The sequence below is a fragment of the Leptodactylus fuscus genome, chromosome 7 (assembly GCF_031893055.1).
Source record: "Leptodactylus fuscus isolate aLepFus1 chromosome 7, aLepFus1.hap2, whole genome shotgun sequence".
Lineage (NCBI taxonomy): Eukaryota > Metazoa > Chordata > Amphibia > Anura > Leptodactylidae > Leptodactylus > Leptodactylus fuscus.
Window position 1 is genome coordinate 31,406,932 of NC_134271.1, and position 24,562 is coordinate 31,431,493.

A 24,562-nucleotide genomic window follows, 5' to 3' on the forward strand; every position below is an offset into this window, starting at 1 on the left:
TCCACAGCTGATTCAGCCACAGAAGTGTGAGATATCCCACTGAATGATCTCATTCATCTGAGGGCTGGAAAGTGGAGAGGAATATGAGGTGAAATTCTGCCTAAAATTCCTCTTCACTTTCTGCCGTGTAAATTTACCCTGTTCACTGCCATGTGCCTTGCCTCTGTTGGGTGACCCTGTTTTTGACTGACCCATGAATTGGATGATAATGGACGACTTTCCAGACGACTGCGTTGTATTATCCGTGGTTAATACGATCATTCCATTTTCCCCCATACTGATGTTTTGACCACCTTTAATGTTGCTATATATAATGTGAAGGCATCTGTCATAACCACCAATATTTTCCTCCTGGAATCCCTGAAGCTTGACTTATTTCACAAGTCTCTGCAGGGCAGGCATGTGGAGAGAAGAGGTAGCATGAGATCCAGTGAAAGGCGAGAAGGGGAGGAGAAATGGAAAGACTGAGTGAAGGAGCTGCGTATACACCTTGTAACACCCTGAGGGTTAGTCACTCTGGGAACGCCCATTGGGATGGGAAAAGGAGGGTGAGAGGGATTCCTGACTCTTGTGTCCCAAAGGAAGACCGAAGGTAAGTGAGACTTATTATGTTTAATGTATATAAATTGTAACGTGCTGTAATCTATAGTAACTTTACTCACAGTCATGTATCGTAGAATATAGAGACAGACAGATGACTGTCCAGCAGACTATATACTGTACGTAGTGACACGTGATGACTGATCTACAGACAGCTAAGGAATAAGCCAGCAGTACAAGGAGTTTACTCACCACACTCAAGTATTACCAAAGTTCAGCTGCGAAGTCTTAATCTTTCTGCTTTCATTGTAACGTGACTCTCTAATCCTGTCCCTAAATTCAGATCAAGCATCTTATACAGAGGAGAAGGCAGGCTGGAATTACTGGCATGGACACCATATCTGAACCCAGTAATACAAGGTACAGTCTATACATTGTCTTATTTCGGTGTATTATTGGACCTATACTTCTATTGTACAGTCCTCTGCCATGCAGACTATAACAGTGCGTTGCGTTATTATAATCCGTAATATATTCTCCTTAAAGGAATTACTGGAATAGTACTGAGCGTGTGTATAGGCCTATTATTCTGTAATCTGTTAATGCATGGTGTTTAGTTAATTCATATAATACAACATGATAAGACGTCAAGGGGGTGGTCCTATCAGTGATTGACACCGGCCTCTGCATGAACTGTCATAGAGCAGTGGCTGTCAATTACTGATAGGACCGCCTTCTTGACCATCAACATAGAAAAGCAGAGATTTCAATGGATAAAATCTCCTGCAGGGTTGAAAGTCACAAAGGCTGTAAGTCATGGGGGAAAACCATAGCAATATCTGTCATGCTGCGCATGTAAAATCTGCAATACAAGTCACTCTTTGTGCTGGGGGTTGCAGCTGCACCTTGTGGATGAGATTTGCCATCCGCTATGCCGCCATTGTAAATCACCATAGGTTTAGTCAGTGGCGAGTTTGTGCTAGATATCTATGATTTCATTCCGTGTGTCCCCAACCTACAGGAGGATTTCCATGTACGGCCCGAAGTGATATAAATTTACAGTCACAGCAAAGTGGATGGGATTCTAGCGAATCCCATCCCCACATTGCGGAAAAATATGCACAGTGGTGGTGTTGGACCATAGTGGTTTTGGAAATCGCAGCATGTCAATTATACCTACGGAAACGCTGGTGGATTCCCTATTGGTATAATAGAAGCAGAAGTTCCGCAGAGGTTTTCTTTGACTTTCTGTGAAAAACACTGCGTTGCCACCACAGTTTTTCCCACCAGGCATTTTTTGCGCTAAGGCCTTAGCCTAAAGGTGATTTCTGGGATTACATATTGATGACCTATATAGAATCTAAACTAACTAGAAACAACCGCTGCCACTATCACCAAAATATCGTACATAAGCTCACAAATACAAGGAGGAGGCTGACAGGTCTGACACATGAAATGGAGTTGAGGGTCAATAATCTATACAGCGTCAATAATCTATATTATAATAGCCTATATTTAGAAAATCGTTGCCGTCGCTGGTTTGACTGCGTTTTGGCAGTTCTCATGCTGTCCTGCTGCTGAACTTGTTACTTGCACTGTGCCTGTGATTTCTCTGGCATCTTAGCAGCTCGCTGGGACGCCATATAATGAGCATGTTGTTGGCGTTGATGATCCTCCTGATCCAGCGTTTCAGCTGCTCAAAGAGTCACATGACGCCTAGCATACTCATTCCTCCTGAGCACCACTTAAGGAAAAGTCTCTGACTTCTGGCTACCTTCATAGCTCTCATTGTTTTAGAATTATGCGACAAATGAGATTTTATTTTTTTCCGGCATGTTTAAAATTTGGCAAACTGCCACCCGAATTAAAGAGGTTTTCCCATCTCAGTGTCTCAGTGGAGCAGATCAGATAATATGCAAATGCTTGTACAAAATGGACTCAGTGCTATCCTAGTGTTTACACAGAGAGATAACAGACCTTGCTATATTAAACTGCTCTTGCAGAAACTTAGCTCAGGTTCTGATAAAGCCAGGTTTGTTATCTCTCTGTGTGAACACTCAGCTAACCCTCAGTCCATTGTGTACATACATTTGCATATTATCTGATCTGCTCCAGGCAGTGCTGACACACTGGATGGGAAAACACCTTTAATCTAAATTGGAAGTTTGGTAATTGTAAATAAGCTGGGAAAAAGACAATCTAATTTGTTGCAAAATTCTAAAACAATGAGAGCTATGAAGGTAGCCAGAAGTCAACAGAGTTCTCCTCAAACGGAGCTCAGTGGGATTATCGACGCCAACAAAACACTCATTATATGGCGGCCAAGTGAGCTGCTGAGATGCTGGAACAATCACGGGCACAGTGCAAGGAACAAGTTCAGCAGCAGGCCAGCTTGAGAGCTGCCAAAACGCCCAAGCAGGCGAATCATCAATGGCAGCAATTTGCTGAATATAAGCGGATCATCGACACCAATAACACGCAGACGAAGTCTTGGGCAGGGGCTAGTATAGTATATGAACATAAATTACTAACAGTCGTGAAGCCATATCATTTACTGGGATAAAAAGTAGCCTATGTGTTAATTCAGGTTACAAACCATTTATGTGCCAAATTTCATCCAAATCTGTTCAGCCATTTTTGCGTGATTGAGTAACAAACACACAAACATCCAAACACACAAACTTTCAGTAGGATAGGATTCCTTGCATCACGGTTCCAAAGTTGCCCACCATTTCCTTAGGCAAAAGAAGGTGAATGGACGCTGAGGTGTATACAGCAGAGACAGGGAGGAAGGGGACTGCGGCAAAGATCAAATTGGGTTCCTACATTATGGTTCTAACTTTGCCACCATGGGCCAGTTTCCCACGTTCTCGTTCCTAATAATGCAGCCCCTCTGGAGAGTCCTCAACAGGGTCCTGCCACCCAATAATAATGGAGATGAGATCACATAGGATCACGCCTTCTCTCTTCATACATGAACCATGTTACTAGACATGTCACTGTCCTTTAATGCCCTTCACTATAATTTGTCAGTCTACATAAGCAACTCAAGAACCAGCGGAATAGAATTTCTACTACGGTAACTTGATGGATGAAACATCATGGACTTCTATTTACTGGTATTTTTATTTATGGGAATAGGCTTTGGGAACGGTTTCTGTACTTTGTTTTGATAGGATTCATTCCCATTCTTGGCACACTCATTCAGTTCCCAGCTGGACATTAGGGTCAGCTAAAATTGGCCTAATATGGACAAAAGATAAATATTCCATGTCGATGTTGTCGCTGGATCTGATCCTAGACCCCAGTCCTGCAAGGTAGGCCATGGAGCCGCCATATATTGTAGTATTCATTGACTTACAACCAAACTCTCTCTTTGCAGCTCAAATGGACCGGTCTATGATTATCCACACCAAAAAACTTCCCGTTCCCCTTCTACTAGAGGCTCCCCGACTTCTCTTAGCATCTCCGAGAGACTTCTTCTCACACAGAGCGTCTGGCTACATCTCACGGTAAACTCCGCCACTGCCCTGCACATCCTGCAGAGGGAGCCACCCGGGGTAAGTACCTCTCACTTGGATTTGCTCAGACACATATGTCTATAATGAAGACATTTTCCTTATGGTAGGAGTATTTGACAAGTGGGAATGAGTTAAAGACATATTCCCATTGTAGACATTTCTGGTACTTCCATAGGGTATATCATAAATGATAAAGTGATGAAGATGATGGATGAAGGTTCCATCTCTGGCCTTATATGTGGGGAGATTTATCATCACTTTTCTGCATATTAGAGGTTAGAGGATGCACCAAAATTAGGATGTGTACCTCATCCTAAAATAAGCATATCTTCAACCGATGTTGGGGATGTCAAGACAGACCGCCATACTATATGCCAGTCTTGATCAATTTCCCCCAATATGTGATAACAAAAAAATATAACAAGCCACATTGCAAAACATCAAGAAAATTATTCTTCATGAAGACGTGAGAGTTCAGTGATACGATATAAGGTCTATTTAAAACACAGATGCTGCACCTGGAGTTATACCAACGTAATGGTGATAGTAGTATGGTGTAAGGCAAGCCATGGGAGACCAACAGGTGAAAAAGAGGGAGCAATGGCAGGGAAAGAGTCAGGGTATGGGGTATAGGCTGCACCAGTCTTAGAGTCAGGGTATTGGGGTATATGCTGCAGTGGTCTTAGAGTCAGGGTATGGGAGTACACATTGCAATGGTCTTAGAGTCAGGGTATGGGGGTATAAGCTGCATCGGTCTCAGAGTCAGGGTATGGGGGTATAAGCTGCACCAGTCTTAGAGTCAGGGTATGGGGGCATAAGCTGCACCGGTCTTAGAGTCAGGATATGGGGGTATAAGTTGGACCGGTCTTAGTCAGGGTATGGCGGTATAAGCTGCAGCGGTCTTAGAGTCAGGGTATGGCGGTATAAGCTGCAGCGGTCTTAGAGTCAGGGTATGGCGGTATAAGCTGCAGCGGTCTTAGAGTCAGGGTATGGCGGTATAAGCTGCAGCGGTCTTAGAGTCAGGGTATGGGATATAGGCTGCACCAGTCTTAGAGTCAGGGTGTGGGGGTATAAGCTGCAGCGGTCTTAGAGTCAGGGTATGGGAGTACACATTGCAATGGTCTTAGAGTCAGGGTATGGGGGTATAAGCTGCATCGGTCTCAGAGTCAGGGTATGGGGGTATAAGCTGCACCAGTCTTAGAGTCAGGGTATGGGGGCATAAGCTGCACCGGTCTTAGAGTCAGGATATGGGGGTATAAGTTGGACCGGTCTTAGTCAGGGTATGGGGGTATAAGCTGCAGCGGTCTTAGAGTCAGGGTATGGCGGTATAAGCTGCAGCGGTCTTAGAGTCAGGGTATGGCGGTATAAGCTGCAGCGGTCTTAGAGTCAGGGTATGGGATATAGGCTGCACCAGTCTTAGAGTCAGGGTATGGGGGTATAAGCTGCAGCGGTCTTAGAGTCAGGGTATGGCGGTATAAGCTGCAGCGGTCTTAGAGTCAGGGTATGGGGTATAGGCTGCACCAGTCTTAGAGTCAGGGTATGGGGGTATAAGCTGCAGCGGTCTTAGAGTCAGGGTATGGGGGTATAAGCTGCAGCGGTCTTAGAGTCAGGGTATGGGGTATAGGCTGCACCAGTCTTAGAGTCAGGGTATGGGGGTATAAGCTGCAGTGGTCTTAGAGTCAGGGTATGGGGGTATAAGCTGCGCCGGTTGTAATGAGTCAGGTATATGGTGGGAATGTTCAGTAGTGTAGCGCTCCCTTTCAGGCCTGTTGTAGCCAGAAGGCTTCTCAGGAGGACCAAATAGCGTCAAACCAGTTAAGTGAGTTTCTCGAACATGTTGTCCTATATTTCGTTTTGTGAACTTTTTTCATTCTAGTGTATAGATCATATTGAGGAGAAAGAATCTGCTTTTGGTGTAAGGCATTGCAGTAGTAAGGAGATACAGAGGCGTCCTGGCTCCCAATTTACAGCAGTGCTTCAAAGCGACATTGAGCAGGAAATTTAGGTAAACCAGAGGAATAGGTTGTATCGAAATATATCCCATAACACCCCCACCTATCAGAAAAATATATTACCTAAAACCCCCACCGCCAACCCCTAACACCCCCACCGATCAGCTGTTCTCAGCAGTTGATACTCAAAGAATGGAGCAGTTTGTAGACAGCGCCATGTAGTGGTCAAACCAGTTACTGCAGATCAGCTCCCATTTACTTGAATGGGAACACAGCTGTGGTAACTCAGTTCACTCACTACTAAGAAAACCGAGCTGTCTGCTCCCTGCTCCATTCTCTGTCCATCAGCTCCTGAGAACAGCTGAGAGTCTGACCCCGCATATCTGATATTAGGGACCTCTCCTTAGGATAGATCAGGAATATTTTTAGCCTGGAAAACCCATTAAATTCTTTTTGAGTTTGTTAGAGGAGACAATATTCCTGCTTATCTGGTAATGTGGTAGCATATTTTTTCCTGAAGAGATGGATTTTCAGGTTGCTTTTGAACGTCTTGATATTGGAGTAAAGTCTGATATTTGGGGAAATGAATTCTAGAGCATTTGGAAAAATCTTAAATGTGGCTGTGTGAGAAGCAGAAAAGAGTAAAGAAGAAGGTATCTTGTAAGGATCAGAGATTGTGTGTGGAGCTGCATGGAGGGAGACGTCTTGTTAGACAATGGAAACTTACAAAGGGATTGGTGAGGGCTGAGGCCGAGGAGCATAAATGGGTTACCTGGGCAGCAGAATTAAGGGTGGTTTGGTAGAGAGGATGCCATAGTAAATGACGTTGTAGTTGTCTAGGTGCTGGTATTTTTGTTGATAATAGTAACTTAGAATAATTTTTCCTGGAATCTTTCCCTAGTCATTGCAAAGTAGCTTCTGCAGGTAACGGGCCCTGTTTACTTACTGATCCTAGTTTCTGCTCATGACCACCGGCGCTTCTCCTTCTGCAGAGGCGACTGTGAGCATGAGCCAGGATCATTATGTGAGGCCACGGGCTCGCGAACCCCGCAAACACCTTTTCACCTTCTCAGACCCCCAAGTATAATGATCAGAGGCCTAGGAGAGGTGAGAGAATATAAAAACAATGTTACTTGCTTCTCCTGGCTACAGAAGGTTTTAGGCCTACTTGATGATGTCCCAAATGTCACATGGGCCGGGGCTTGCATCCTTATGTGTCGCGGTCCATCAATGAAGATGGCCGACATCAGCGGGGAGTGTGCCGGAACCAGAGAGAGGTATATAACAGTGTTTTTTTAATGTTTAAATCCTCCCCTGGGTCTCTGATTATTATACTATGGGGTCTGAAAAGACCTCAGAGTATAATAAATGTTCATGGGTGTCCACAATGGGGCATCATACTGTGTGCAGGGGCCACTATGGGGTGTAATACTGTGTGCAGGGGCCACTATGGGGCATAATAAAGTACAGTATTATGTCCCATAACGGCCCCTGCACACAGTGTTATGCCCCATAGTGGCCCCTGCACACAGTATTATGCCCTATAGTGGCCCCTGCACACAGTATGATGCCCCATAGTGGCCCCTGCACACAGTATTACGCCCCATAGTGGCCCTTGCAAATAGTATTATGCCCCATTTTGGACTACACATGAACATGTACAGGGCCCACTATGGGGCATAATACTATGTGATGAGGCCACTATGGGACATAATAGTGCGTGCACAAATATGGGGGGGGGGGGAGGAGAGTCGGTCGGTTGGGGCCTTTGGGGGGGGAAGGCCACGTCAAAAGTTTGCCTTGGGGAGACACCATTTCTAGTTATACCACTGCTTCTGTCTGGTAGGTCAGGAGTAAAAAGGAGGGCCATCAAAAGCATCTTATATAAGGAGGCAAAGTGAGGCCAGATGAACAACTTCTTCTTCTGCTTGATAAGTAAACAAACACGATGTAAGAAAGCTTTGGTCATTGGAGTGAATGCAGATGGATGGTGCTCTGTCTGCATCAGCCATTCTATCGCCGTTGAAGTCTGTTACTCTCATTGTATGATGGATGAGAGCAACGGACTATAATGTTGGTAGTGTGAACCTCACCTTACAGTACAGACTGTGTCCACTGTTTCCACAGCTCCCTTTCTATAGATCAGCAATGCTTGCCTGTCTCGCATGCAGAAGACGGAAACCTGATAACGGAGAGCCAAATGTTGGTGTGAACCCAGCATAAGTCGCACCATAGTGGTCAGAACATGTGGAACAGTTATTCACATCATGGCAGCCATAAGTTTTATGCTTCTGTGTATATTTTAAATAACTCCTATGTCGCCATATTCTTACATTCAGGACTGAGTATTCTTTCTGAATATGTTTCCTTGTTCATAAAATATTTACTGACTGCTCAGATAAAAACTTTCTAATTTACAGACATTCCTGGTGAGAAGATCAAACACTCGGCAGCAGCTGGTCCTATGTGTGCGGCTATCAGACGACTGTGGCCCCAGCTTCATCCATCAGTCCTACATACATGAAGGGTCCTCAGGTAAGCGAACAAGCAGAATCACAACGCAGTAATATCTGATAATATACGTCTCATAGCAGTGGCGTGAATAGGAATGGCGGGGCCCACCCCCCACACCCAAGACCTAGACCGACCGACTGACCCCCCCCCCACCACATTCCTGCGCGCTCTATTATGCATAGTGTTCCATAGTGACCCCTGCACATACTGTTATGCCCCATAGTGGCCCCTATACACAGTATAATGCTCCACTGTGGACACCCATGAACAATTATTATACTCTGGGGTCACTTACCTATCTCTGGCTCCACTGCACTCCGCGGTGGTGTCGGCCACCTTCAATGACGTCCAGACGTAAGATGACCTGGGACGCAGGCTAGTCATGTGACGTCAGGGACGTCACAGAAGTAGGCCCAAAGCCTATCTGGAGCCTGGAGAGGTAAGTAACACAGTTTTTTTTATGTTTCCTCACCTCTCCCGGGCCTCTGCAAAGACTTCCCCCGAGTATAATAACAGTGTTTGTGGGGCCCACGGTGTCACTTACCAATCCCAAGTAAATAGGGTCTGTTACTGGCTGGAGTAACTCCAGCCAGTAACAGACTATTAAGAGAAAAAAAAACTCGCAGCGGTAGCGGCTGTTGCCAGGCCCCCTAATGTCCCGGGCCCTCTGGCAGCTACCCCGGTAGTTACGCCACTGTCTCATAGCAAAGATGTTTTGAGGCATCCATAAAGCGTGGCTGAGCATTTTTTATATTGGGCATTACATAATTTTTATCTCTTTATATGTATTAAATCCAAACATTTCATACATTATAAACTGAAGACAATTCACCACCTTGCCAAAGGGCTGCAATAAGCGCGTCACAGCTATATTCACATAGATCATCAGGCATATCAGCGAAATCCTCAAGACACAGTCAATGGCTGTTCAGTTGGTTCCTCTGTATGTGTTGGTCATGTGACCTTCCTCAACACATCCCATGATCTATGGGCTACTGAAAATAACATTTACCATCTAGGTTTTTCACTGACTTTGAAACCTGACGTTTCATTTATTTTTTGGAGTGCTGCTTTTTTAGATTTTTATGTCACTATGAGGTCTATAGTCAGTATTGCAGGCGTGTACCCTGGTCTTTGTGATTTTACGGCTCAAACTTTTTGAATTTCACTAGCCAGATACATATATACATATACACAAATACAAACTTTAGATATAAACACTTTAGCCAGCGTTAAGGCTACTATTAATGATATAGCTTGACAAACCAGTAGGTGGTGCTCTTGGTCATCCACAGTCTTAGCCAATTCTCTTACATATATACAGCACCACCTAGTGGTTTGTCACTTTATATAACCAATAGTAGCTCATGAACACTGGGAAGCAGCTTCGTGTGAAGAAATCAACTGTGGGGGCAATAATTAGAAAATGGCAGACATACAAAACCACTGATAATCTCCCTCGATCTGGGGCTACACGCAGGATATCACCCCAGTGAATGATCTGCAGAGAGCTGGGATCAACATAACAAAGGTTAACACACTACCATACCTCCCAACTTTTGAAGAACTGAAAGAGGGACAAAATGTGCGGTGCGTGTAGTGCGCTGCGGAAAATTTAGCCCCGCCCACTTTTGTGTTGACTCCACCCACTTGTTAATTTTTCATGTGCCCGCACACAGTATAATCCTCCTACAGTCACCCGTAAATTATATGTCCCCCCTCTATCTCTCCCCCAGCTTCATATACACCCTTCATCTGCCCCCAGTTTCATGTCCCCCTTCCATCTCTGCCCCCAGATTCATGTCCCCTCCATCTCTGCCCCCAGTGTCATGCCATCCTCTCCATCTCTGCCCCCAGTGTCATGCCATCCTCTCCATCTCTGTCCCCAGTGTCATGCCGTCCTCTCCATCTCTGCCCCCAGTGTCCTCTCCATCTCTGCCCCCAGTGTCATGCCGTCCTCTCCTTCATCTGCCCCCAGATTCACGTTCCACCTCCACATTAAACTTACCTTCTCCTCCGCTCTCTCGCCGCTCTCTGCGCGCCTCTCTCGCTGACACATATGCGGCTGAAGCGAGGAGCTGACCTGTGTCAGCTCCTCACTTGTCAGCTCCTCGCTTCAGCCGCATATGAGTCAGCGAGACCGGCGGCAGCAGCGAAGCGAGGAGCTGACACAGGTCAGCTCCTCGCTTCAGCCGCATATGTGTCAGCGAGAGAGGCGCGCAGAGAGCGGCGAGAGAGCGGAGGAGAAGGTAAGTTTAATGTGGAGGTGGAACGTGAATCTGGGGGCAGATGAAGGAGAGGACGGCATATGAGCCGTATATGAGTCAGCGAGACCGGCGGCAGCGGCGAAGCGAGGAGCTGACCTGTGTCAGCTCCTTGCTTCAGCTGCATATGTGTTCAACTCAGATCTGCGTCCTCTGTATGCCCATCATACATTTGGGCATCTATGTGCCATTACATCCAGACACTCTACAGTTAACAGTGTCCTCCATCTTTTCACTGTTCTCTCCAGCCGCCAGTCACTATAATGAAACTCTTAAAAGGCATTTCCCCTTCCTGGGGGTCTCCCATATGAAGAATTACAAGTAAAATAATCCGAAATGTACAATGCCTGACTTGTATGGAGATGGACAACATATTCTCCATTAATAACATGTGAACACTGTAAATAACCAAGACACGGAAAGCTATCATGTTTTTGTGTTTTGAGTAACGGTTTTCTTGGTACTTGGGATAGGCTGCCAATGTCTGTGCGGACTATTCTGTCACAAATTTTGGAGAGATGTTTGTAGCATGTAAGGACCTAAATTCCTCGATTTTGGGAAAGGCCAGTGTCAGTATTGACCAGTGTTTATGCAGATGCAGGTAAATCTTGGGTACAAAGGGGTGATAAGCAGTGACTTAGGTCTATTTCTTGGATTTATCAGTGGCCAAGTTCCATGCGTGTCCTAGTCACATCCTTAGTTAGTAAGTGAATCTACTAGTACATTTTGGTAAGTCTCCTCTGGACCAGTGTTTGGATTGATGTAATTACTGACCATGTCAAATCTATGGTGTAATGTAAAGCCCAGCTTGTGGAAGATGTTTAGATATGAATGGGATTCTAGAACTATTTGTTCAGCGCCCCCCCCAAATATGGGAAAATGTTATTGATGGAACATAGCCAAATCAACAAGTGTTATTGAAAGTGGGGACGTGTATAGACATACTCCATCTCAAAAGCAATCATGTAAGTGTTTGCATAAGAAGGGGCCATGTTGGACCCCTTTGCGGTTCCCTGTTGTTGTATATAAGAATGCGTTCCTGACCAGGACGTAATTCTCCTTTGAGACTATTCTCAGTAAAGTTAGACATACGTTTTGTGGTTGTTCAGTTAGAGTTCAGTGTTCTGATAATAATGGCTGTGATGCCTTTTTCATGTTCAATAGAGATGTAGAGACTCTTCAAAGCCATAGTGGGAAGAATACTATGGATGTGAACAGATGCTGGGCTCTAAAGCTGAGTTTGGATAAGAAGTCCGATGTACTTAGAAGAAAAGAATGGGAATTTTTGCTAAGAGGTGTGATTATTTTGTCTAAATATATAGCCAGAGGTGATAATACAGATTCCATTGAGGCTACAATTGGTTGGCCTGAGGGATTCTGGAGGGGTTTATATATTTTGGGGACTATATAAAATACTGGAATTATTGTAAAGCCCTTAAGGTAGGTTGTCATTTTGCTATCTATTATCACAGCATTCTGGTACTGATCCAAAACTGTTCTGATCTTTCCTGCTATCCGTGAGCAAAACGACAACCTTTTTTAAGAAGGACTTTCCAAGGACTCTGCGGGAAATAATTTCATCACAATTTCTTGAGTGCTGCAAATTATTATTACTGGCTGTAACGGACCTTCCTTCACCCTCCATATCCAATCACCTGCACGCTTGTGTCACTTGCACCTCAAAGTCATATCTAGAATCCACTGTTTACATACCATAGAAACATCAAAAACCCTTATTGTAAGTATTACCTGTCAGGGCTCGTTCACATCTGCGCCCAGGTCTCCGTTCTGCAGGTTTCTGTTTTCTGCATAAAACAGAGCAGGATACGGAAACCTGCAGGACTCTTTCTCATCCATTCATTTGAATGGGTGAGAAAGCTGTCCGTCGGTGAGCGTCGGTGAGCGTTTTATGCTCTCCGCCGCGAAACCGGATTTTTTAATCCGGACACAGAGTCGGACATGCAGTACTCTGTGTCCGGATTTTAAAAACCGGTTTCGCGGTGTAGAGCATAAAACGCTCGCCGCCGCTCACGGCCGGACCCAGTCTGTGGTTTCTGTCTTCTTGCATGCAGAAGACGGAAACCACAGAACGGAGACCAGAATGCAGGTGTGAACGTAGCGTCAGAAGTTCATAGGTCAATGCAGTTAGGTGCCATTATACCCTGCCCTATCAGATAGTACATACTGTGCTTGTACCATACTAGTACTTATCTCAGAAAGGAACTATACCCTATATACTCTGTATATCAGCTTCTTGTGCTGACATTGTATGTTAAGGTTCACTTCAGTGCTGAACTCAGAAAATTTCTGATCCTTGAATAAGCAGCCAAGACTCTGTTCACTCAATGTTCTTTGAATATGAAGTGTGATAAACATATAAAAATGTAACGTACACTTCTATGGGCACATTGTATTATACCTTTGTATGCTTTTTATGTGTACACAAAAATATGTCGGACGGTTGTGTAATGCACAGAACCTATCAAGGCCATGTCCTGTTCTTGCTTGAATTCAGTACTATGGAAAATTTCGTAGGTCTGATCTGTCAAATATTTGGTGTCTTGCTTTTCGTGATACATGATTATGGCTTTTTGTCTCCATACAGGTCTCTATTTGGAAAAATCACAGTTTACCTTCCCAGACCTTATAAAGCTTGTGTCATATTACAGTACTGAAAGGTGATTTCCTTTATTCCCCGTCAGTATTTGTTCACACTCAAATGTTTTGCTTTTATTCTACTTGTGCAAATTGCTGGCCTTAAAGACTGGCTTGTATGGCTTTTCTGTCTGGGGATTTCTGACAGACACTGTGATGGGGACTCCTAATGGAGACTCCTCACAGATGTGAGCATAGCCTGAGTCATCTCTGATCCCTGCAGCTACAGCAAAAGCTTGGCTGTGTATGACAAGTGCATGTCCGCCATAATCTCATGGTTACACTAGGTCAGTGATGGCAGACCTTTTAGAGACCAAACTGCCCAAACTGCAACCCAAAACCCACTGATTTATCTCAAAATGTCAACACGGCAATTTAACCTTAATAATGTGCAGATCCACAATTGCACACAATTACATACCTGCAAAATATGGTCATACGAATGGGGCTTTATAGAGCTTTCTGCTCCACTGTGACCCCCAAACAGTCCAATCTGCTCCACAGTGACCTCCACACAGTATAATCTGCTGCACAGTGACCTCCACACAGTATAATCTGCTGCACAGTGACCTCCACACAGTATAATCTGCTGCACAGTGACCTCCACACAGTATAATCTGCTGCACAGTGACCTCCACACAGTATAATCTGCTGCACAGTGACCTCCACACAGTATAATCTGCTGCACAGTGACCTCCACACAGTATAATCTGCTGCACAGTGACCTCCACACAGTATAATCTGCTGCACAGTGACCTCCACACAGTATAATCTGCTGCACAGTGACCTCCACACAGTATAATCTGCTGCACAGTGACCTCCATACAGTATAATCTGCTGCACAGTGACCTCCACACAGTATAATCTGCTGCACAGTGGCCCCACACAGTATATTCTGCTGCACAGTGGCCCCCACACAGTATATTCTGCTGCACAGTGGCCCACACACAGTACAATTTGCTCCACGGTGGCCCCCACACAGTATAAACTCTTCCATGGATGGGTGTCCAAAGAGAGGGCTTTGAGTACCACCTCTGGCACCCGTGCCATAGGTTCGCCATCACGGCACTAGATAGTTCTAGTATCTATGAGCTCATACATACATGACATGGGGTAAGTAGCACTTTCCTGAGACAAACATGTTGGTTGTTAAGGTGTTCGAGTCATGTATGACATGTATATCCTTCTAACAAACAGCTACTAAAAGAATTCCATTGATAATATCTTTAATATATCTTCATTATTGTCTTCTGTATGTTTGAACACATGCCTGTTATTTCAGAGATGTTCTACCGTATATACTTAGACTTCCTGCAGCGATAGAAAAAGTAACTTCACGAAAAGAACTGGAGGCCATTTCCCATTTAGGACACGGTAAATAATTACACTATTATAGGAACATATTGTGTTACCAGTAGATTCTATTATATTCATATTTTAAAAAATTCTGTTTTTTTTTAATAGAATTCTGGAATTCTTCCCTCAATGCTCGCAATGCTTCCTCGACTTCAACTACTACCTCTGTGACAATCTCTCTGACTCCTCTATCTGTAGACCTACCAGACCCAGTTAGCCCGACTCTTATTCCATCGCTGAAAACTCGTAGCCCCAAAGAAGTTTCTGTAGAAGGAAAAGATGGGGCGCTCTTCTTTTTAAACCCACTCTTCAAATCCAAAGACACTGGAGCACTAAAACGTTCTCACTTTCAGAAAAGCATCAAGGTCAGGGTATCCACAGAAAATTCAGGTTCCCTTTCTCCACCTCCAAATCCTCCTCCACCTGTACCGAATGAAGAACCTGTGAAAGAGGAAGAGGAAGAGGCATCAGTGGAGGCATCAGAGGTCACTGAAGGTGTTGTGGAAGCATCAGAGGTCACTGAAGGTGTGCCAGCCCAGGAGATTTCAGAAGACCAAGAATATAGAAAACCTCGCTCCTCTCTTAGACATCGGTTGAGAAAAAGCCTGAGCAAAAGTGGTCGGGATCTTGGACTTAAGTTGTCACCAATGCGTTCCAAAGATGTGGCTGACTACAATGTTCCGTCCTCCATTAAGAGGACACAAGAGACCAAGGATGGAAAAGAGAATCATATCAATGGTGGGTATTCTCTAGAAGATCAGGATAGTGGATCCATTAGCAGTGCAGAAGATGGGACATCTGAGGATGGAGGAAAGTTTTCTCCTCAACTTACAAGAAGGAAAAAGAAGAAAAGTGGTCGTTCCTCGTTTCGGGCAGTCAGTGGAGCCTTCCTGTCCCTTTTATCTCCAGAACGTAGGATTGTTATTTTCATTGAAGAAATGGGTAAAGACATTGCAACTGAATTTGGGAAAGAGTTGCAAACTTTTTTTCAAAAAATGGATATCAATACAAATAAAACTAAAAAAGAGGAGGAAGGTAACAATTACCAGAAGCTGTTAAAGGAAGTCAGAGCTTTTATGGACAGAATGAAGCAAATGCTACGGGAAAGTGCGGAAACGCAACTGGAGGCGCTTACATGTGATGAACAAGGTGAGCAGTGTCCCAAAGAGCTATAGGGGTTGATCTGTGTATGAGGCGCCTGTCACGTCATGGTCAGGGGGTTCACTCTCCTGGATGTCTCATTAGCCATACATCCAGCACAAGGAAAAATATTTTACCACTCTTCCACTGCGATGAAATCCTCCGTAAGAAAGTGGATCTTGTAACTGCAACATGATATGTACAACACTTTTGGATGGTATTTTGTATATCTTGTAGTGGGGAGCAAAGACAGTACAGAGATACCATTAATGTGCCATCTGTGCCATTTTCTCAAGGACCCGTATATGCATATGTTTGCGTGCATATACCGTATTTTTTGCACTATGAGATGCACTTTTTTTTACCGAAATTTGCAAGCAAAATAGGGGGTGTGTCTTATAGTGGCTGTTGGGGAGGGTCTGTAAAGGTAATGGTGGCCGCTCTGCTGCAGAGTGGTTTCCATAGCTGCTGGGTCTCTGCTGTAATGTACAGCAAAGACCCCAGAGCTGATGCCTGCGATCAGAGTCCACTCTGATCACAGGCATTACTATCTATAAGCTCCCTCCCTACCCCGCAAAGTTTTAAAACGGCCCAAGGGGCCGGTTCTCACAAGCCCCGTACCTCAGAAGTTGCAGGTCGGCTCCTACGCAGCGTGTATGTGAGAGCTGACCTGTTCCTATGACAGCCGGGAGCCTACTAAAGACTGCGAGGCCTGTCATAGCAATGTTACTATGGCGGATAGTCTATGAGGGAAAGAAATAGGTTGCCACTAGAGATGAGCGAACACTGTTCGGATCAGCCGATCCGAATAGCACGCTCCCATAGAAATGAATGGAAGCACCTGGCACGCAGACTTTGCCGGCGGTCGGCCGCTTAACCCCCCGCGTGCCGGCCGCTTCCATTCATTTCTATGGGAGCATGCTGTTCGGAACGGCTGTTCCGAACAGTGTTCGCTCATCTCTAGTTGCCACCAATTTGTTACATGTGACCTTCCAGGGACCATATTTTTTTGAATGGGTGGACGGGATTAAAAAATAAAAAAAAAACATATTATTCAGGGACACGGCAATAATTAAATGATTTATATCACTTAATATTTTGTGCATTGGTGACAAGTCCCCTATAAAAAGGATAGAAAAACACTGTGTAAACACGGCCTAACAGAGGAACAGCACAATGTAGGTTTTTAAGATAATGTGCGCCAGAATTATTATTTTATGGGGTGTAATAATACGGTATTCATTAAAATAGACACATTGGGGGCACCAGGATTTTTTTTTTATTTACCTCAGTAACTTTTTAATTCTGTAACTTCCCCATTTTGGTGCTATAAAAAACTTTAGTCCTCCATGAGATGTTCTGTATTATTGTATGGGTGTCATATGTAATGATTTCTGATCTTTAACCTCCTTCCTATTCCGAGCCATACATTTACAGTAGAGACTTGTGAAATGCCATAAATGTGCGGTGGCGTGACTGTTCAGGTGATAGAGGCCTAGCGATGACATTGCTTAACACTATGGAGATTAACCCTTACGTGACGTAGACATTTTTTTCATTTTTTACTCGCTTGATTACAAAGGCCATAACTTTCTCGTTTTTCCTTTTACCAAGTCATATAAGGGCTTGATTTTTGCGGGACAAGTTGTACTTCAAAATGGTACCAATTATTATTCTGTACAATGTACTGGGAAGAGGGAAAAATTCAGAATGAGGTGGAATTGAGAAAAAAAAAATGCAGTACCGCCATTTTTTTAGGGGTTTTTATTTTTATGGCTTCCACTCTAAAGGTAAAAATGCAATGTTATCTTTATTCTCTGGGTGCGGTTATGGTGATACCAAATTTATATAGTTTTTTTTTTCCATATTTTAATGTCTTGACAAAAATTTTACATTTTGAAGATGAAAAAAAAATTCTTTGAATCACCATATTCTGACACCTGTAACTTTTTTAGATTTCAGCATACGGAGCTGGGTAAGGTGTCTTTTTTTTGCGGGACAATATGTACTTTTTATTGATACCGTGTTGGGGAACGTATTTTATTCCATTTTTTTAGGGAGGCAAAAACGCCAAGTCATGCTGATTTTTTTTCCCCTGTTACGGCGTGTACCATATGAGAGAAATGTTTTTTATATTTTAATAGTTTGTTGATATAAACTTTTAGGTCATTTTTTAATTTTTTTTTCAGTATTTTTAATACTTTTTTTTTTATACTATAGAACGTGTTTTAGAAAAGTCATTGTACCGCCTCACCTTAAAGCCTCTGAGGCCTTACCTAGTGTCTGAAATTCAGAGAGGAATGGAAGAAAATGGAGAGCTGGATAAACTTGGGAAGAATATGCAAGCAGTGAAAAGGGATGGCCCATCTCTGCTTGGTGTGAAGCTGAAGGCACCGGTGGTTCAAGATCTTGAGAAAATCCGTCAGAAATTGCTTACAATGCAGGAAAAATATTCACCTTGTGACAAAGTTCGCATGTTGCTACAGGCATGTCGAGGTGTCTATAGGAGCATGGACACACAGCAGGGTAAGATGTATAGATAGCTGATGTCATGTACTATAACATGGTGGAAATTACCGTAAAGGGAATGTGAAATCAGAAAATGATAATTTTTTTAAATCAAGTTTTTATGGTTTTTTTTGTAATTTATTTATTTTTTAAACCTTCCCATGGCAACATCTATATTAAAATTCTATTTTTATAACATTTCAACACAGGTAGGATTACAATGACAAGTATCATGTACATAGATAACACTAGGACCACCGTTCACAATAGGTGATGGTCACAGCTTTTCCAGTCCCCTCCCTTCACAATGACCTCTGTACAGTTCTCAGAGCTTGTCTGATAACCTATCTTATGGATCTCAATGAACATGAACATCTCCTGACTATTGTATGTAAGGTCCATGTAGCTACTGTAAACTATACATAGTAACTACTGTAAACTGTACATAGTAACTGTAAATAGTACTACGTTGTGACGTTACAAGCACAGGAGTGGTAATACAGCTGCAACATATATATATATATATATATATATATATATATATATATATATATATTGTGGGGAAGGTAGCTCGGTAGCAGCAATGGTGTGGACCCAACCAGTCACAGACAGGGACACAAAAACAGCAAAATTAATAAATCTTTACAAAATAAGCAAAGTAAAACATAACCTTAACTTTAGGCAAAAAGGGTGTCAAACAAAACCCTGCGCGTCTGAGCACTAACTAAACATAAAGTACTAACTGTATGTGTGGCTTACTACCGACCACACAAATAAAGAAAAATAGCGCAATACAGTTTCACCAGATTCTCAATGTGTCAGGACAGACCCAGACACCTCTGCTCGCTCCCAGGATCTGCCCTGAAGGGCAGCCTTTTATGGCCCAGTAACAAGCCCAGGACCTGCCCCTGGGCTGAGGTCTACTCAAGACCCTCACTGGACCACACAGGTCACAAACCTGGGGCTGATCTATCACAACATATAAATATAAAAAGAAAAGGTGCCAACTAAAAGTGCAACTCTTCAAGCAAACAATAAGTCCTCACATGGCTAAGTCGACAGAGAAATAAAAAAAAGTTACAATTTTGGAAGGAGGAGATGGAAAATGTGGAAAAATTCACCAGTATTGACATCCAAACTACCCTGCGCCCCTAAGGAGTTATAGTTAAAGCATAACCGTCATTTTATTTCACATTTGCTATTATATGTACTTTTTTTAATTTTCCTGTTCACAGGATTTCGAATTTACATGCCAAAAATATACACCAGATATATATAGTTGTAGATCTACACGGCTTTTGTCACACTTTTCATGACGAAATATTAACCCATTGTGAGTTTATTCATCATTGACCACCAAGAAATACCAGAATGTAACGGTGATTTTGTCTCCTGAAGATGATGCTTGTGGCGCTGATGAGTTCCTCCCTGCGTTGTGCTACGTCTTGGCTCTCTGTGACCTGCCCCATCTTCTAGTTGACATTTACTACACCACAGAACTTCTGCCTCAGGAAGCTCTCATAGGAGAAGGTAAGAATCCAGTGTCAGATGAATGTTATTATTTCCATAATGAAAAGTTTTACAATTTTCCAGTATATTTTCTGTATCGTTGCGGAATTGATACAAATATTATATTGGAAAATTGTAGAACTTGTCATTGTACAAACAATAATATTTGTCTTTCAAAATGCATTTGAAATTGGACAACCCCTTTAAATGCCTTGTATCACAGGGATCACCATAGTACAATAGGATAGAATCGGTTCAGGGAATATCAAAGTGCAGTAGGTTAGAATCTGTCCGCATATCTGTCACATCTCAGTGATGACTGATGTATTTCTTTAAACCTTTCAAAGTAAGACCGAGAGCAGTAACTTTGGGATCTCTGGATCTTTGGACATACAGCATGATCACTGACCATATAGGGTGCATATGCATATACTGATCAGGACCCCTATTTGCCCTATGAGAAGCCTGATTTCAGTCTACCATGCCTTACGTAGGATGCTGTTAACCTCTTTCTTTCCTTTACTAGGCGGTTACTACCTTACCAGTGTGTCCGCTGCTGTCTCTGTTCTGTCCTCACTACATACTCACCCCCAGGATGCTGGACTATCACTAACTGAATGGCATCGACGGAGGCAAGGTCTGCCATCTCTCAATGACCTGCAGGTACAGTGAATTTGTTAAAGGGGTATTCCAATGACATGTCATGGAATGGATGCAAAAAGTGCAACCCTCTACCTTGCTCATGCCAAAGATCCCTATGGCAGCATAACCATATGCAATGATAGGGATCACAGAGAAAATCCATATTTTTTACATCCAGTTGTTAGGCAATTGCTAGGACAGCAGTTCCCCAATAGCTGCTGGAAACCCTGGGAAGGGGCACAAGAGACAGTAAGCCCTAAGCTGAAACCCCCCACTGTCCCTTCCTGCTTGCCTGGTCCTGTCCTATGTAATAGGTGGCAACTGAGTGACGGGCCCTACCTATATACATGAAACACAAAATGCAGACAAGGCAAACAACACAAAAGGGAGATCAACGAGCCAAGGGTTCGGTAACAGTCGAGCTATGCAGTGTCAAATCAAAATCCAAAGTCAATAGGGAAAGCCAGAGGTCAGAAGTCAGTAATATAACAGTAGAAGAAGAGAAGCTTAGCAGGGACAAAGTCAATAGCCAGCACATCTATGTGGGCTGATGGCCTGTATATAGGAAGCCAAGGACCAGGCTGTCAGTCACACGGCAAGGCTAGAATTAACCATTTCATGAACAGAGGCAAACAAGGTGCAGGAGATGGGTGTGGTGGAAATTCAATTACAGAAATAGAGCCATGTTCACACAGAGCAACCAAAAACTCTAATCAAAGAATGAAACTGCACATGCCTACTGCACTGCAGCATGCGAGCAGAGGGTGGCGCAGTGACCAAAACAGGCAGAGACGTTACACCAGTGATGTTTACATGAATTGTATTCGCTGTAGACTTCCTTGAATGGGTCTTCCAGCTACAAGTTCTTTCCAGGACGCTGAGGCCTATGAATGGACCTCAGCGGTCACATGGTGCGCGCCAACATTGTGACACTTAGGGTATGTTCACAAGGCAGGAAAAGGATTCGACGTCTGAACATACCGCACGGCTAGCTGCAATGGAATGCTGATACAGTGCGACGGCATCCTGTTGTGGCAATCCACTCCTGATTAGGCCCGAATGAATGGGCCTAATTGGGAGGGAGTCTCGCACCGCGGAGTCAGCTGCGGTATCCGCGGCAAGATAGGTCATCTCGCTTCTTTTTTCCGCTACTAGCTAGCGGAAAAAAGAAGCGAGCGGCTCCCATTAAAGTCATTGAGCTTCATTCAACAAATACTCTCCTCACTCCGGCTTCTCACACCATTTATAGGTTACATGTAGGGTTGAGCCGATCTTGACTTTTCAGGATCGATTTTAAAATCCGATTTCCGATCATTATTCATTCGAACCCGATCTCGATCCCAATGCAAGTCATTGGGATTTTTTTATTAATCGGAGATCGGATTTTAAAAGCAATCCTATTCACTATACAGCATGGAATCTAACAATTGTTAGAATCCACGCTGTGTAGTGAATCACTAAAGCAGCCAGAGGATTTTTTTAAAATCCTCTGGCTACTTAGTCCCCCCTGGTGTCCATTTACCTCCAGAGATGGCTGGTCCGGTGCCTTCCTTCTTCTTTGCCTCGCTGCCACTCCACGCTGCTCTTCTCCCTTCGCTGCCCCCTCCCTGCCAGGTTAGGGGAGTGTGGGCAAGTTAGGAGAGTTAGGTAGGCTAGGTAGGCGGGGCTTGTGGCTTAGGAGAGTCACAAGCCCCGCCTACCTAGTGCTTTAAACACTAACCTGGGAGGCGGGGCAGCGAGGCACTGGAGCAGCCATCTCTAGAGGTAAGTAGCTGCTAGAGATGTTTAGTTTAGCCTCCCATTCGAATGAATGGAGGCAGCCGGCGCGCAGGGGGTTAAGGCTGTGTGCCGGCTGCTTCCATTCATTCCTATGGAACTGCAGTGGAGCCTTCACACTGAGTATACAGCGTATACTCAGTGTGAAGGCTAAGCAAAGCATTGTGGGAAAAGATCACTGATCTCGATCCCACATAAAAAGATCGTGTTCGGAATTCTGATCGCGATCGTTAAATTTTCTCAATCGCTGATCGGAATCCGATCTTTTCTGAACACGATCGCTCAACCCTAGTTACAGGCCTAAAGCAATCTATAGCTTCGAAGGAAAAAACGATGGGGCAGAAGGAGCAATAGACTCCTAAGCCCCACCACAGTAATGAACTGTATCAACCCTGATCATCAGGTTATAATTGGAAAAAATTAAAAGTACTTGCCATCGGGCATTCTTGTAGCCTCGGCCCCCAGGCTAAAACTCATTTTGCTCTATAATCTGCCCCTGCCTGTGATGGTAACCTCCCTGTGAACAAAGCCTTATATTAATCCTAGTACCCTTACTGATTGCCAGTCATGGCAAAATATGTCAGGGAGATTTATTTTGTGAATTCTCCAAATTTTAGATAGATTCCCATATAGTCATTCTCTTATAAGCACCACAAAGAATTACTTATCAGAAGTGGGCATGGATTCCCATATCTGGCAGATTTACTGGAATTCACACCAGAAACTGGAAAATTAATAGCTTAAATCTACACTAGATAGAAATTTTCAGATTTTGGCACAGAGAGAGACAGGGATACACCTAATTTATTAAAGGGGTTGTCCAAGATAACTAGGAAGGTGAAAACATTTTAAAAAAAAGTCATACCCACCTGTCCCTCGCGTCCCGGCGTCTCCCAGCACGGTCCGGTCCTGCTGCTCCAGTGTTTTCTTCAGGTGGAACTCAGTCCCCGCCGCACCTGAGTCCTTAGGCTGCTGATTCCTCAGTAGTCACGTGCAGTGGGGACCTCCGCTGAAAGAAAGCTTTAACTATGGCTCTATATCAGCATACTTATATATACCATTCATGAAAGTGTAAATGTGAAAATAAATAATCATTAAAAATCTATTATCTTCTTTGCATCTTTTTATACTTCCAGAACTTTCTACGAGTCGCTCATCAAGATCCAGTTAATGGCTGCACTACAAAGACTATCTTACTGAAGCCATCACAGTCTGTGGCTGACCTCACCCGTCTCTGTGCCCTCAAGTTTAAGCCTTCTAACCCTGAAGACTACTCCATTTTCCTGCACTGTGGTGGGGATCAAGAACTTCTGCCATCTGATGCATTGCCGCAGGAGATAAAAGCAAGGCTTAAGGAGTCTGGCTCCAGTTTTTTCTTCTGCTATCAGCGGCTGAAGGAGAGGGACAGTACGAAAAATAGTAGCCAAGCACAAGATCCACTGAACAATCCTTAATATACTACAAACTTTGCAAAGAATCCCATGTAAATTTCACCGTAGAAGATGGTGCCTTCAAGATGTGGTCACGTGCCATGTGCCTCTAGGTTACAGTACTTTAGGAAAGACCATTTCTATGTATTATTGCTGAAGACTTTCCCAATAAGGAGCAGATTGTCTGCAGTACAATGTGACTTTGGAAGACACCAAGCACTGGTAAAAATGAAATACGTAGAGCATCTCCGAAGGATTCTGTCTCGCATGGTCAGCACTTTGGACTCATGGAATACTATGCAGTTTTGCACATATTTTACTTAAAATATTGAGTGGTCATATATTTGCTGAGGTATAATTGTACATATGGTTGTGGCTGGCTCAGTTTCCCATGTAATTGATCTGGACTGATTCACAATTCCTAAGCTCTAACAGCATCACCGGGAAAGATAAAGGAGAGAACTTACTAACTTCACATAGACATATACTCAAAATAGGGGACAATTGGAAAACGGCTTTGGTTATTTTGGATTTTACACTTGGACTACCCTTAACCAGATATATTAGTAGAACACTGGACACCCTGCACCCCCACTGATCAGCTGATCTCAACAGAGAATGGAGCAGGAAGCAGACAGCTCTGTTCTCTGTGTAGTGGCTAAACAGAATCGCAATAGCTTAGCCTAGCAGTAACCTGCTCTGGCTGCTACACCGAGAATGGAGCTGTCGGTTTCCTTCTGAAAACAGCCGATCCT

At 43.8% G+C, this 24,562-nt stretch overlaps 1 protein-coding gene across 1 annotated transcript; it reads left to right on the plus strand.

The window, feature by feature from the left end:
• Positions 1 to 525: 525 nt before the first annotated feature.
• On the plus strand, positions 526 to 24,263 carry RIN1 (Ras and Rab interactor 1). The gene is made up of 11 exons (XM_075280549.1): positions 526 to 592; positions 884 to 960; positions 3,923 to 4,100; positions 8,434 to 8,548; positions 13,397 to 13,469; positions 14,729 to 14,820; positions 14,911 to 15,951; positions 18,163 to 18,468; positions 19,849 to 19,980; positions 20,486 to 20,622; positions 23,514 to 24,263. The coding sequence occupies exons 2-11, from the start codon at positions 929 to 931 to the stop codon at positions 23,829 to 23,831; spliced, it is 2,424 nt and encodes an 807-aa protein (XP_075136650.1). The 5' UTR covers positions 526 to 592; positions 884 to 928; the 3' UTR covers positions 23,832 to 24,263.
• The last annotated feature ends 299 nt before the right edge of the window (positions 24,264 to 24,562 follow it).

What these genes read in the sequence shown, in the direction of transcription:
- RIN1 (XM_075280549.1), top strand. Translation starts at nt 929, where the DNA reads ATGGACACCATATCTGAACCCAGTAATACAAG. An exon ending in TGCAGAGGGAGCCACCCGGG is followed by an intron (nt 4,101 to 8,433) that starts GTAAGTACCTCT and finishes TCTAATTTACAG; the next exon opens with ACATTCCTGGTGAGAAGATC. An exon ending in GCTTACATGTGATGAACAAG is followed by an intron (nt 15,952 to 18,162) that starts GTGAGCAGTGTC and finishes TTTATACTATAG; the next exon opens with AACGTGTTTTAGAAAAGTCA.